The 14,833-nt window shown below is 45.6% G+C and overlaps 1 protein-coding gene across 2 annotated transcripts in view; it reads right to left on the bottom strand.

Moving 5' to 3' along the window:
* Window positions 1–14,833, bottom strand: part of Slc7a14 (solute carrier family 7 member 14) — a 105,850-nt gene that overhangs the window by 24,268 nt on the left and 66,749 nt on the right. For both annotated transcript variants that reach the window (XM_029474776.2, XM_021158661.3), the window contains exons 3-5: window positions 11,173–11,409; window positions 9,963–10,180; window positions 2,913–3,059 (exon numbers count right to left, since the gene is read on the bottom strand). In XM_029474776.2, coding sequence (XP_029330636.1) covers window positions 2,913–3,059; window positions 9,963–10,180; window positions 11,173–11,409 — 602 coding nt within the window. The remainder of the gene's footprint in view (window positions 1–2,912; window positions 3,060–9,962; window positions 10,181–11,172; window positions 11,410–14,833) is intronic.

Here is a 14,833-nt window from a genome sequence, read left to right as displayed (position 1 = left end):
GATCTACCATTAACTGGCCATGTGGCTTTATTATAAACCATATGGTCTCCATGTTTTCTCCCTTATATGTCTGTCTGTCTATCTGTCTGTCTGTCTATCTATCTATCTATCTATCTATCTATCTATCTATCTATCTATCTATCTATCATCTGTTTTTTAATGTGTGTGTGTGTATGTGTGTGTGTGTGTACACATGCTTGCACGACTTGGTGCCTGAGTGGAGACTCAAGGACATCTTGGGTAGCTTAATTGTCTTCTTTCGTGTGGATTGTGGAGACTTGTCCCGGGCTGTCTGCTTGGCAGCCAGCACCTTTATCTACTGGGCTATCTCACCAGCATGAGGACAAGACTTTTTCTTCTTTTATTCCTTCAGGATCCTCCTGGTCCTTATCTGTGTGCTCCCTCATTCCCAGCCTTTGAGCTCAAAACCCTGAAAGTGTTTGGGACTTCCACAGACCACGAGCTGACAGGGCCACATTAGGGATTGACATTTTCGTTTCTTCTCTCTTAGTGCCGAGGGTCATGCAGGTCAACAAGGAACTGTGGCAACAGGAGGGACTCCAAGCGTACTCTATCTGTGAAGTCACTGTGTCTGTACTTCATCAGGATACACTCATCTGGGGACTCCTGTAGGGGTCCTGCTTTCCATTCTATATCAAAGATCTGTTATAAAATTGGTTTCTTTGGCATTGACCCTAAACAACAGACCCAATAGTCACTCCTTGACATATAAAAAACAACCCTGACACCAAGAAAGGGAATTGGAAACCTGAAATGGGAAGGGCAGGTCACATGTAGACCACTTCTTTGCCATGGGCCACCAGGGAAGACAGCAGACTATGCCATGACAGCCCAGCAACTTGGTAGCAGGATAGCTGTTTACTGACCAACTGGTCCCTGAGGCCTGGCTGAGACCTGTGTAGTCGGCAAGACAGTAGTCCTTAGGGCTGGGCCACTTGTCACATGGTCTTTGAGGATGCAGTAGAGTGGTTGGAAGAGTGTGGTGGATCCTTACGGCAACACTTAAGAGTCTCTGGCCACACAGACTAGGATGGGCTAAGCTGCCAGCTTGGTAGATGCAGAAGTACCCTGTAATCTCTGAAGTGCTAAATAACAGAGGGACCACAAGAGCAGGAGTCACTGTGGGTGCGTGCTGCCAACCAAGGTCTACCTCCTTGGGAAAAGGGAAGAGGGAGGGGTGGGATGGTGAAAATGTGGAGAGAGACAGCAGGGCAGAGGAGATCTATCGCTCCTGCCCTGACAACTCTCCCACTATGCAGGGACAATCAGGGTCTGAATAATACGCAGCCACTTGACTGTGTGTGCATAGGAGGGGCATAATAATTAGCCTATTCATAGAGTGTCTGGGTGGGCAACTGAATTGTTATCAACAGACAATCCTGAATGTATCTTGCCTCATCATCTGGTCTGGATTCCTTAGGTAATGGGTTAAAGATTTACATACACACACACACATATATATATACGTATACGTACACACATATACATATATACACACACATATATATATATATATATACATGTGTATATTTTTTATCTTTATTTTTGCAGGGCGCAGGTAATGAGGGATGACAGGTTTGATAGGCTGTACCAATGTCCTGACTCGTTCTAATTGTAATGACTTTTAGCTTATTAGACATATACGTTTCTTCAGATTAGTATACTAGAATCTTTGGGGTGATGTCCAGCAAACTATACCTTAAAGCCAACCTATGGTTGCTTCATTTTCCCCATTCTGGTGACCTCAGGACCTGGGAGTGTTTGTATCATAGTTGGTCAGATGGTTATAGGAACTAAGAAGATGTTAGATGAGACTATCAATTTCTGTGATAGAAGTTCTGCCACAGGGACTGAGAAGCAAAACCTTAGAAGCATGTGTGGGCATATACTTGTGGGTCCTGAGGAGACCAGGCTAGAGGATTCATTCTGAGGGAAATCCCAAGGGTGAGTTTAAGCTGGTGTCAGAAGACTGAGCTGAAAAGAACTGCACTTCTCTCCAGATTTCAGGACAGGAGTGTTTCCCAAGGACAGTGTGTTCTCTCACCCCAGTCTGTGGGAGCCTTGCCTCTTCACTGCCGGGAAGCTCCCAGAAGACAGAAGAGCATTGAGGCCTGTGCACAGAGGCCACAGTGCTTCTGCTTGCACACCACCCGTTACTGCCAGCCTATGACCTGAGCCGCTTGGACAAAAGCCCAACCCTTGCAAACTGTCCCTAGGCAAAGGGAAGGGTGAGGATGGAGACTTGAGAGGCACAGGCTGAGGTGAGGGCTTGGGGCTTTTCTTCCCCTCTATTTTGAGGTATTGAGTTTTTTCCCCTTGTTGCCAGTAAGTAGAACTAGAGGGGGACAGAAGGAAAAACCATGGAAGCACCAACACACAAGGAGTGAGAAATCTATGTACTGAGACAGAAGATGTCAAAACCCTATGGCCACACTTGCTATTGTTGTGTGAGTGTGTACGCCTGTCTGTGCAGGTGTGTGTATAGCATTGTGTCGAGTTCGGAAGATAACCTTGCATATTTCTCAGGCGCTGTACACTTTTCTCCTCCTCCTCCTTCCTCTTCCTCCTCCTCTGTCTCTGTCTCCATCTCTCTGTCTCTGTCTCTCTGTCTCTGTCTCTGTCTCCCTCTTACACCAACCCTCTGAGACAAGGTCTCTCACTGGTGTGGAACTTGCTAAGAAGAGGAAGCTGGCTGGCCAGTGAGCCCCAGGGAATCTGTCTGTCGGCCTCCCCAGCCCATACAATCATGCCTGACTTTGCTTTTCCTGTGTGTTCTCACAATTGACCTCACATCCTTGTGTTTGCATGAAGATCTCCTGAGCCCCAGAGCCACGTTTTACAATAGAGCATAAAGGATCATGAAGAAGGTCCTGCTGGCGTCTGGTACTTACAGACACATACGCTGTCAGGCAGATGACCAGGGATGCAGTGATGGCGTAAGGGATGGATGTGTTGGGGTTCTTGGCTTCCTCACCAGTGGTGGCAATGATGTCAAAGCCAATGAAAGCATAGAAGCACGTGGCTGCTCCTTGCAGCACCTGTAAGGATGATGCCATCTGTTAGGCTCAGAAGATGAGGGCAGAACCATGGCTTAAACGTGGTGCCCACAGCTGCCTGATGCTCTGCAGACACTCCTGAATAGCACAGGGCGTACACACTCGGTTCTACTCTACTTTGCTCTATGACTCCGGGCAGTTTGCTCATGTGTTATACACAGATGAGAATTGTATGGCCAAATAAAAATTGGATTAGTCAACATTTTCAATTTATTTGTTGAAAAGAAATCTATGTTTTTTTGGGGGAGTCATTGAACACAGGGCCTCATGCGTGCTAGTGAGGTTCTCAACCACTGAGCCGCCTCCTGCCGCTGTGATACCCATGCATTTTGTACTTTATGTTTTATCTTCACTTAGCAGTACTCAACTATGGTGTAAATCCTTGTAAGGGATTCCTGGGAATGTGCAAAGGTACTTTTGACCACTGTGGATCCGCCATGGAAACACTGGAAGTGAGCTGCGGGCCTTCTGTGTGGGCTGCCTATACTGTACAAAGTATTATTCTGCCCCATTCAGAGAGATATCACCTCTGCGGTAACGTCTAGATGATTTCTAGTGCCTGTGAGAGGAGACTGTTTGGCTTTCTGTTCCTTTTGGGGTGTGAATGACCTCGTCGGGAATGAGGTATGTGGCTGGGTAAAGGTGGGCAGATGCCAATTTCCCAGCAACTTTTGCTGATGTCTGTCTGCAGGATTGGGGTGACCTCCAAGAGTGACTGGACCTTCAACCACAATGTCACTAAAATCCTTCCATCGGGGACCATGTGACTCCCTTCATTGGGGACCATGTGACACTATTTTGGATGTTATTTCCTAACCTTGATAGTCTCCCTCTCAACTGAAAGTGAAAAAGTGCCTCTTCCAATAGTTGAGATGCCTTTGTAGGGGAGGATAAACTGGTGCATTCTGGATGAAGACAAACTCTGACCTCTGACAGGGGTGCAGGAGGATGGAGCATGTGTAGAGAGGATTGCTTTCCTCCCTCCGCACACATGGTTTGTTCACTTTTAACCCTCCCCACTGACTTCTTCATAAGCACAGACCAAAATACTAGAGACGGGAGCTAGTCAAATGTGTCACGAAGGTGACAGTCTTCTCATGCTGTCCAGAGTAACCGTTGCCCAGCTGGAAGATGGGGCTATTTCATACGGAGGATGCCACCTGGGACTGTATGCTACAGGCTCCTAACCTTAGGATTTCTGTTTCTGTTTCTGTTTGTTTTTGTTTTTCTGGAAAAGAATCACATTTTTATTATCACCAGTCTTTAATTAAATTCTGGGATTTCTTTTGATTGTAGATGCACTATAATTTTTGTCGTCAATAGAACCAGATATTTTCACATCATGAGGCTTTTGCAGAGATATTGAAAAATTGTTGGGGAGGGGAGGTGAAACAGAGGAGCAGAATCAGGTGTGGGAGGAGATGGAGGAGATGTAAAGAGGGTCAGGAAATTGAACAGAGGTGTGTAGCAATGGGGGATAAGGAACTGGGGTAGCAACCAGAAAGTCCCAGATGCAGGAAAGCAAGAGTGTCTTAGGAACCCACAGGGCTGACATTAGCTGAAATACCCAACAAAGGGGAGGGAGAACCTGTCGAGACCATATCCAGAGGTCAGGCATGGCCTCCGGTTGGGGAATGGGGCCACCCACCCATCTCCAAAGTTTAACTCAGAATTTCTCCTGTCTAAAGGAAATACAGGGACAAAGAGTGGATCAGAGATTGAAGGAAGGACTATCCAGAGACTGCCCCATCTGGGGGTCCATCCCACATGCAGACACCAAACCCAGACACTATTGCTGATGCCAAGAAGTGCTTGAGGACAGGAGCCTGATATAGCTGTCTCCTGAGAGGCTCTGCCAGAGCCTGACCAATACAGATGCGGATGCTCACAGCCAACCATCGGTCTGAGCAAAGCTACCCCAATGGAGGAGTTAGGGGAAGGACTGAAGGAGCTGAATGGGCCTTATCTGGCATCAATGGGAGGGGAGGTCCTTGTTCCTGTGAAGGCTTGATGTCCAATGTAGGGGAATGGTAGGGTGGTGAGGGAGTGGGTGGGTGGGTGGGGGAGCACCCTCATAGAAGCAGGGTAAAGAGGCATGGGATAGGGGGTTTGCAGAAGGGGAACTGAGAAAGGGGATAACATTTGAAATGTAAATAAAGAAAATATCCAATAAAAAAAGAGAAAAATTGTTTGTGCTGGTCTAAATTATGGTAGTTTTTTGATATAGATACTAATAAAGAAGTATACTATTATTATGACACACTTTAAGAGTATGTATTAGTTCATTTCAATAGAATTGCTTTAAAATTTCTGCATAATTAGGTTCTTCATTTGAAATTTTGTTCTACTGTGGGAGTCCATTTGATGCACTTCACCATATTTAAAGGGAACTAGAGCCCAGAGAAGTGAAGAACTGCTTACTCAGGCAGCTCATGTGGGCATGCATTATTCCCTGGGAGAGAAGTCACCTATCTTTCCTCCAGCAAAGCCTTTGTATCAGTATATGGGAAGTGCTGTCAGCTGCCAGATGAAGAAAGGAAACACATTTCACTGCATCATACAAGCAGGCCCACAGTAATGGACACGTGCTTATTTTTACTTCTCTAGGGAATAGTGCTGATTTCCAAGAATGAACAAATGCTGGGATTGCAGGTTCACGAGGCTGTCTCAATCATAGTGAAGCCATGCCTCCCTTAAGGTAAGTCTTAGTCTTTCTTTCTTCTTCTTCTTCTTCTTCTTCTTCTTCTTCTTCTTCTTCTTCTTCTTCTTCTTCTTCTTCTTCTTCTTCTTCTTCTGCTTCTGCTTCTGCTTCTGCTTCTGCTTCTGCTTCTGCTTCTGCTTCTGCTTCTCCTCCTCCTCCTCCTTCGTCTTCGTCTTCTCTCTCTCTCTCTCTCTCTCTCTCTCTCTCTCTCTCTCTCTCTCTCTCTCTCACACACACACACACACACACACCTCTTATAAATTTACAGTGACCTGGCACAATAAGATAGAGTGAGGCAAATCTATCTGAGGAGGTGAGAGGGGTGGGAGCCATGCTACACAAGGAGTAACAGGGAACCTGAGAGCAGAAGATTTGGTGGGATGGATGGCGGGCTTCCCATGTTGTCTTGAGAAGCTTCAGATGCTAGAAAATAATTAGGCACCTTTGTCTAATTTCCTGCCAAGGTGACAAGACCAAACAACGATGTTAATAGCATTTTCAAGCACTCTCATGCCCCAGATCTATTAGCAGCCTGTCCACAGTGACAGTGGAATGTGCTAATAAGTTCCAACAAATGGATTCAGACAAGGAGACCATGAAAAATAATATCTTTCCCTTGGAGGCCTTCAGAATTCCTCACAAATTCTTACTATGGACTATTTTCCTGGGAGCTATTTGTGCTGGTAAAATATCTTATTTGGTTTAAGAGAAACCATAAGATAGCATCAAGAACAAATAACACGAAGGGCACACACATCCAACAGTGTTCAGGGGCTGAGAAACTGCAGATGGGAGCAGGGGTTCAACTGAGGGCCAGAGTCACTTGATATAGGGGAAAATGTTTGTTGTTCTTAAGCTCTTCAAGACCAAAGAAGCATTTGACCCAGAACCTTTAAGTGAGTAAACCATTCTTTAAGCTATTTTCTTTGGAAGGAGGTGGCTGGAAAAGGATTGTGGGGGCCCCATTGCCAGAGGACTGGTTGTTCATTAACCCTTTCATGGCACTTGTGAGTTGTGCCTAACCCACTATAGTGGTGTCCTCAGGCTCCTACCTCGTTTCTTCGCCCCCTTGTCCCTAAAGCACAGTGCACCCCAACATGTCCGGAACTCTTCACTAGTCCCCTAGTTAGCAGTAGGATTCAGTTTCTCTGAACAGCACAGACATTCATCCAGCTGCCAAGTAAGAAAACACAGTTCTACTGACGTTTGTTAGGTGAGAGTGGGAAATGCCTTTACCACAGTGGCAGATGACTGAGTCCTGAGAAGGTGTCGGGCTTTTACAATATGTGACTTAAATTCATAGCGGCCCTGCTGGACAAGAAAAATGATCTGCTAGCAAAGCTTAGGAAGAGCAAGGCTGGGTCACTTCACTAGGGAGGACATGGACAAAGCAGAGATCCAAGGCCAGGCAGGGAACAGGGGGATGAGTCAATATCTTATCCGCTGGACTCAGATAAAACCTTTTCATCTTGTCACAGCGCGGGGCATACATTTGTTTCCTCTAGGGAGGATAGATACGCCATAAGAAAAAAATCCAAGTTCTCAGCCAGGCTTTTTGGTGGCCAATGACAAGGTGAGGCCAGTGGCCAGAGGTTTAAACAATATGGTCTCACGGGGTGTGAACCAGAGGGAGGTGTGCAGACCAGCTGGACTTTGGACCACTCAGCACTAGAATGAAATTCCAACTGTCTTGCTTACGAGAACTGTCATCCTGGATAATTTGAACGTCAGTTATTTTATGTAAACGTGGAGATCACTGTTGTTCTCAGGGCTCTTGTGAAGAATAAACAGTCATGTATTAGAGTTTGTCACAAAGAAAATGCCAAATGGTGGAAAAGTCATCTTTCTTTTTCTTCTTTATGCCTAAATTTAGACCTTTTTTTTTTTTTAAATCTAGAAAAGCAAGTGAGAATACAGAGTGCATAAATCAGGACCTCTAAAGATAGATCTGATGAGTCCTTGAAGCCGTGACCTCCCGATTAGACAAGGTATAGAATCCCTGAAGCAGGAAGGAGACACCCTGAAGAGAATGAAGACCCCAGAACACTGCAGCAGAGGTAAGAAAAGGTTAAACGATGCATCTAGGCTCTGCACAGCTGGAAAGAGGGATCATACAGAGCCCCTCAGTCCTTCTGGTCCTCACCGTGGCCTGAGCTACCGTGTCTAAAGCCTGCGTGGAGATAGAACATGCTATCTCTTACTGTTTCTTTCAGCTCCAACATTCCATTTCAGGGCTGGAGAGATGGCACTGCAGTTAAGAGCAGCTGTTGCCCTTCCATAGGATGGGGGTGTGGGGGGTTCATTCCCAGCCCCCACATAGTGGCTAACAATCATCTGAAAATCAAGTCCCAGGGGCTTTGCTCTCTCTTCTGGCCTCTGCAGGTACTGCGTGCACACGGGTGCACAGACATACAAGCAGGCAAGATAACCGTACACATAGCAAAACTTCCAATATTCTAATTTTTCCTGAAGGTAAAGGAAGTATGGAAGGTTAGTTGCTAGCCCTGGGCAGGGACTTCAGCCCTTGCCCTGACTAAGTGAAGTAAGTTCACGATATGGGTAGCTCTGAGCCTTGTGTTCTCCAAGTGCACGTCGGAGACAAACATCACCTGTTTAATGTCTGGCTGTAAGAGCAGGGTAACATGGATACAGCAGGTATCTAGGATGGCAGCCAGTACTCTCACAATACTACACAAAAGCAGCCAACAGGGTGCCCTTTTCTGCAAGCATTAGGTACAAGTTTGTCTCCTCCCTTGATCATGAGAAGAGCACAGCCGTGAACTGGTGCCCAGTGTCTTCCAGTAAATCCTCCAGCCAGTCATCTCTTAAAACCTTGAGAAACGTGTGAGTGAGACTGCTTTTAGGAGTTACATGTGAATGCAGTTGGGGTCCGGTCGACACTCCTTTTCTCTCTTAAAATTTGCTGTTTCTCTTGTGTGATAGGAAAAGAACAATTTGTATGATAAGAAAATGTAGATTTGGGATCCAACAGTGCGCCTTTGTCCTCCTTTAGAGGAGAGATGTGCTTCGTGCTTCTCTGGAATTCATACAGAAAAGCAGCAGACTCAGTTTTGGCTTAAATGACTTGCTTATTTCTCTGCACCGGGTAGCATGACATGGCTCGGAATAAACAGAAGTTATTTTGAGTATTCTCCAAGACTGATTTCTGATCCCTGGACATCTTGAAAGAAAACCAGTCTAAGCAAAGCTACAAAAGCAAATTGAGTAGAGCCCTACCCTTTAGCCTAGCACCAGGCCGAGCCACCTCCCTGGGCCTCTGGGTAGTCATTCATGTGTGAAATCAAGGGACAGGACCTGGGGACTTCTAAGATCCCTCCATCTGGAAAATTTCTGATTTATGCTCCACTGTCAAACAAAGTCCGATGATTTTTTTTTACCAATACATGCACAAAACAAATATTTTTCAGTTCCACTGTAGGAAGAAGTCAGGAGAGACTTAGAACCACTTTTAGTATAAAGAACGTGCCTCCCCGACTTACAGATTTTACCACCAGCAGGTCCTGGGGAGAGATCCAAGATGTTCTTCTACCCAGCTCACCCTCTTACCTTACCCTGACTACTCTAGCTAGACTATGTGCCTCTCAAGTCTCAGAGCTGTCACTGCTGTTCCTAGACCCCAGTGGGACTCTTTCCAGGCTTGGATGTTGGAGTCTGATTATAAATAGTTCCCCCCAAGAAAAAGGCAGCCCTTTCCTATCTACTCAGTCTTCTTACTTTCTTCACCCATTTCTTTCTTTTTGTGCATGGCTGCTATCTTAGCAGAATTGAGCTGTTCCTACACAGTCTTTGGATCCAAAACTCCTGGCTTTGGGTTCTGATTCTGCCACATGCTGTGCCTAACAGGGAGTCACCAGATCTCTCTGGGTGTGGCTGTTTTCATCCTTAGGCCCCCTTGTGAGTATTTCCCACCCAAGATTATTGCGATGAGACAATGCATGCAGCTCTTAGCATGTAGGTAGGCAGCTTGAGAGAGAGAGAGAGAACACCACATCAACGCTGTCATTGCTACCTGTGTGGACTGGGATCTCAGCGAAACAGCCATAAATGAGTTCAGAATAGAAACACGTCTTCAGAACATGCCAATTAGAAGAACATGTTTTCTTGAAAATGTGTCAAACTATTGCCGGCATGGAAGACACTCAAGATTCTGAGAATAAACTCACCCCTGACCATCCGTGGGGCAAGAACTGGCCTTCAGCCCAGTATTTGCCATTGATGAAGAAGAGGCCTGCGATCATGATGAACACCCACACTGCCAGGTTCAGCACATTGAGGACGTTGTTGAAGCCCACAGAGTTTTTCACTCCTAGAGCCACAATGATGGTCACTATGACCGCAATCACCAGAGCCAGAAGGTCTGGGTAGGACTCTTCCCCTTTCCCTAGGAGAGGAAGATGTGGTTAATATTGTCTAAAGAAGGTGCCCCGTGGACCCATCCTCCCCCTCCGCACCTGGGCTCTTATGACCCTTAGAGTGGTAGTCAGTCCGTCTGTCTTTCTCTGTACACACAACATGTCACTGTTATGGTCCATAAGCAGATATGTGTTTATCTACAAATGAAGAAGTTAGCGACACAGATAAGGTGACCTCATGCCATAGGTCGAAATTCAGGACATGTCACAGTGTACCTGTGGTGGCACAGCAAACATGTGTACAGTCAGGAGCATCTTGGGACATTTGGAGCACATAGATAGGTCTAACATATTCTTTGAAAATTCCTCCATCTTCATTATTGTTAGCTTTGTAATTGGCATGATTTTCCATTCCAACAATCTTTTCTTTATTAGTACGTTTCAAAATGTGCATATTTGAAAGCCATTTTGGTGACTTTTCATTTGCAGTGTGGGGTTGCAGAGAAAAGATGCCTGGGGTATAGTTCTGCTGATGAACAGGTCCTGGTGACTCGGACCATCCATTGCCCAGTGGACTTCTGCCCTCTACAGAGCAGAGGAGGCATTGCCTCAGCAGCTGGGGAGCCTGGACTCCAGCTGCACTTTTGCAGGCAGCCTCATCTGCAAAGTGAGTGAGATGGATGACTGAGTTTTGGGTCATTTCAGAATTAAAATGGCGTAAAATATGAATGCAGCCATGATTATACTTGTTACTGTGATACTGGGGTAAGCAGTGATTGAAAGAAAAGATTTATTTTTGTCATTTGTAATTCTGTTTCTGTCTGTCTGTCTGTCTGTCTGTCTGTCTGTCTGTCTCTCTCTGTGTGTGTTCTGGGGATATCAAACTCGGGTCTCATGCTTGCCCAGAAAATACTTTACCCATTGAGCAATCCCTCCAGCCTCCAAACCACATTCTTAAAGGGGAATCTACTCATCGAGCTCATGAATTTGCATGTTATGGGGAAGGACCTTGCGATCTCACCCAAGCCGTTGAGGGTTCCCACGGTGTCCACCATCCAGCGGCTGATGCTGTGGTTTGCCAGGGAGTCAAACATACTGCTCAGAGCACTGGCACCAGCCGCCGTGCCAATCAGGTACTCCAGAATCAAGTTCCAGCCGATGAAAAATGCCACGAATTCCCCAACGGTGACATAGCTGTAGGTGTAGGCAGATCCTGTAGTCTTGGGGACTCGGACTCCAAACTCTGCATAGCATACCCCTGCAATGGACAAGCAAACAGGCTGTGGGCTTCTGGAGATAAGCTAACATCTTGGTGCCTGACACTTTTAAGAAGATAGTAGGAATCTCTACTCTATTAGCACCAATACTTAGAAATTTATGTATAGGCACATATCACTGAATGATGGGGACATGGTCTGTGAAATGTGTTATTAGGTAACTTCCTTGCAATGAGAGTGCTGTGCTGTGCTTGTACAAACCTAGTTGGAATAGCTTGCTACATACCTAGGCTATAAACCTATATACGCCATGCAGATATATACACCTGAATAAATATGGATCACTCAGGTACTCTTAGGGCCATGATGAATGAATGAAATGCAGGAGAAAACTCTAGCGGGAAGAGACACAATGAATCTTAGCTATATGCACTGCTGGTGCAGTGTGGTATGCTGCTTTACTGCGAACTTTCCCTTTCATAAGTACGAGTAAACCTTAACATACTGATAAAAAGAATGCACCATGAGCCAAAAGCCAGTATTGGAGGCATTACTTATCAAGTATTACGTCCTGTACACAGCTGTATGTGTTATGCATTTATACTGCTGGCAGAGCAGTGGGTCTGTGTCTATATCACCACAGACATGCTGAATGGTAGACATTGCAGGGTTGCAGCAGCTTCATGGTCGAGTCAGTAGCAACTTTTCAGCTCCGTGAAGGTCTTATGGGACTAAAATCATGTAGGTGACTAGCACTGACTAAAATACTGATATGTGGACAATGCGTATGTGACACCATTCCAAGCCATTCTAACTACTTCCAATCTCGCCTCCTAAGAAACATAGCTTGTTTGTTTGTTTCTTTGGACCCTGTGAGAGAGGAGTCTCCTCTTTTTAACAACCAAGAAATCCCCACAGAACAGTCTGGACTGGACAATCCCTCAACTTCTTCTTCCCAGATGACTCTCAGTTGGATAGAATTGACAATAAAAACTAACTAGTCTAGTAGCCCTGGCTGGCCTTTGTCTCACTATGTAGATCCGCTATCCTCTATTTAATGATAATCCTGCTGCCTCTTCCTCCCAAGTGCTGAGATTATAGGTATGAATTACCCTGTCAGGCTTTTAAAACCTTTTTGACCATTGTACTTAGGAAGGCAAGGAGAACAAATTCTCCTGAACTATTGAGAAGTGAACTTTGTTTAGAAAAATCCTCTTTTGTTGCATGTTTCTATTATATTCTTCAGGTGGGAGAAGTCCTGAGTGGAGGCCTAACTCGGGCTGACCCCACCGATGACAGTGGGTTAGACTGCACAGTGACATCATCCTTTTCGTTTTACACATTACAGAAGATGCTCTTCGGTTGAGAGTGATACTTTAAGCTAGCTGTGGAGATGCTGCGCTGTACCTAAGGTGAAGACAAAGGCGCACAAAGACACAGTTATTAATAAAGAAAATTAGCATATAGCCCCAAATTGGACAAGGCTCAGAAAATATCGTGGAAGAGTGTAAGAGACAGAATAAGGAATAAGTTCCTTCCAGTCAGGACAGGGCCACTATATACATGAGCTCAGCAGCAGCTGCTATAAGCTCCTCACAAGATCAAGCCAGCCGGGGTGGTTATGAAGCCCCAGCCCTAAGTGAGAACTATTGACAGTTGATGGCTGCCGGAAGAGAGAGGGAGGAGCCATTTTTTATGGGTGTGGCCTCTAGTAGGTTGCTGATGCTCTAGTAGACAGTTGTATGACCCATGCACATATGGTCAGTATTAATTGGACTCAGTGGGCTATAAAGAGTGCTATGAAACAATCTTCTGGATTTCACATGACCTTTGCAGTCCCAAACACACAGAAGCTGTGGTTTCCTGAACGAGATGGGCGTGTCTACACCATCACTGACAGAGGAGGGGCTAATGAGGCCTGGGCATGTCTACACCATCACACACAGGCAAGGGGCTAGTGAGGCCTCACTCTTCCCTGGGCGCTACTGGAAGCTAATGGATTCTGGAGACGCAGAATGCTTTTCTTCAGCGGTGTTGCCACCGATAGGTTGTCCATGCTCCATTGAACAGTCCTCTCTCCACGCTCATATGACAACCCTAATTAAACTCAGGGAGTCTCACATGCCCGAACACACACATGCATGCACACATGCCATGGAAGCAGAAGGGAAACAAAAATGTAGTTTCTTTCTGTATCCCATTGAAGAAAACCGTTAGGTGCACAAAAGGTGATCTTTTACTGAGAAGGATTAACATTGGTTGTTATTCACCCTTGAATGCCAGTTACAAGGAGAGATTTCCCATTAGCATGTAGCTTAGCTTACTTTGGCTAATTTTCCTACCTACTTACCAACTAACTTAGCACTTCCCTAAATAACTGCTGACTTCCTGATTCCCCCACATTGTGCAACATTCACTGTTACACACCTACTAAATCAGCCACTCTAGCGTGTGCCACAGGCACAACCTGCAAGTTACCTGAAAGATTTCCTGACCCTGAAACATTCGTTTGACTTGGGAAGGAGTTTAATGCAGAGCAGGCCCCATGTTGCTGAGTAATTATGAGATACCCTTTGGTGTTCTGGAGGGGTAAACCTGGTCTTCATGGTGGATGAGACAGCTCTATGTGCTGGTGGAAGCTTGAGGCACAGCTTCTTCTCATCTCAGAGGACCAGGAAGCAGAGAGCTTAGCTGGCAGCATACTCTGCTACATCTTCTCAAGGCCTATTTGTCGCCAGTGGCCCACCAGCTCTGCCCGCCAGCCATGCCTTCCTTCTTTCTCAATGGTTCTACATCCTTTCAAATAGCACCACCAGCTGGAGACCCAGGGTTTAAACACAGGGACCTATAAGAACGGTCAAACCGTAACACTTGTCAATTGCTCATCAGGGTCGTTGAATTCTAGAGGATGTAACTGAGTTCCAGAAATGAAGGTACATGTTCACATCACGATAAAGCTGGGGCTGCAACCACATTTTGACAATCAGTCTGGAGAGCTTTCCAATTCACTCATTTCATTTACCCAAGTCACTTGGAAAGTAAGCTCTCTGCCTCTCCATGCTAGAGTTGAGATAAAAGGCGAACAAGAGAAATGCAACGCCCCCTTTTGGTGGACCTTTATAATCTTTTGCACAGCTCCTTAAACTGTACCATAGCCCCATATCGGGTTGTATTCTAGTTTCCTTTCTGTTTCTGTGATAAAACATTGTGTCTAAAGCAGCTTAGGAGAGGAATAGGTTTATTTCAGCTTACAGGTTACAGTCCATCATTGAGGGAAATCAGAACAGGAACTTGAAGAAGAAACCATGGAGGAACGCTGCTCTCTGGCTTACTCATGCTTAGCTAGCTTTCTTTTTTTCTTTTTTCTTTTTTAAAGATTTATTTATTATATGTAAGTACACTGTAGCTGTTTAGACCTCCAGAAGAGGGAGTCAGATTTCATTATGGATGGTTGTGAGCCACCAT

The sequence above is a fragment of the Mus caroli genome, unplaced genomic scaffold (genome assembly GCF_978045245.1).
Source record: "Mus caroli unplaced genomic scaffold, Mus_caroli_1 scaffold_3, whole genome shotgun sequence".
In the NCBI taxonomy this organism is placed as follows: domain Eukaryota; kingdom Metazoa; phylum Chordata; class Mammalia; order Rodentia; family Muridae; genus Mus; species Mus caroli.
Note: the sequence above shows the minus strand (reverse complement) of the source record. Positions and strands in the feature narration are given on the sequence as shown.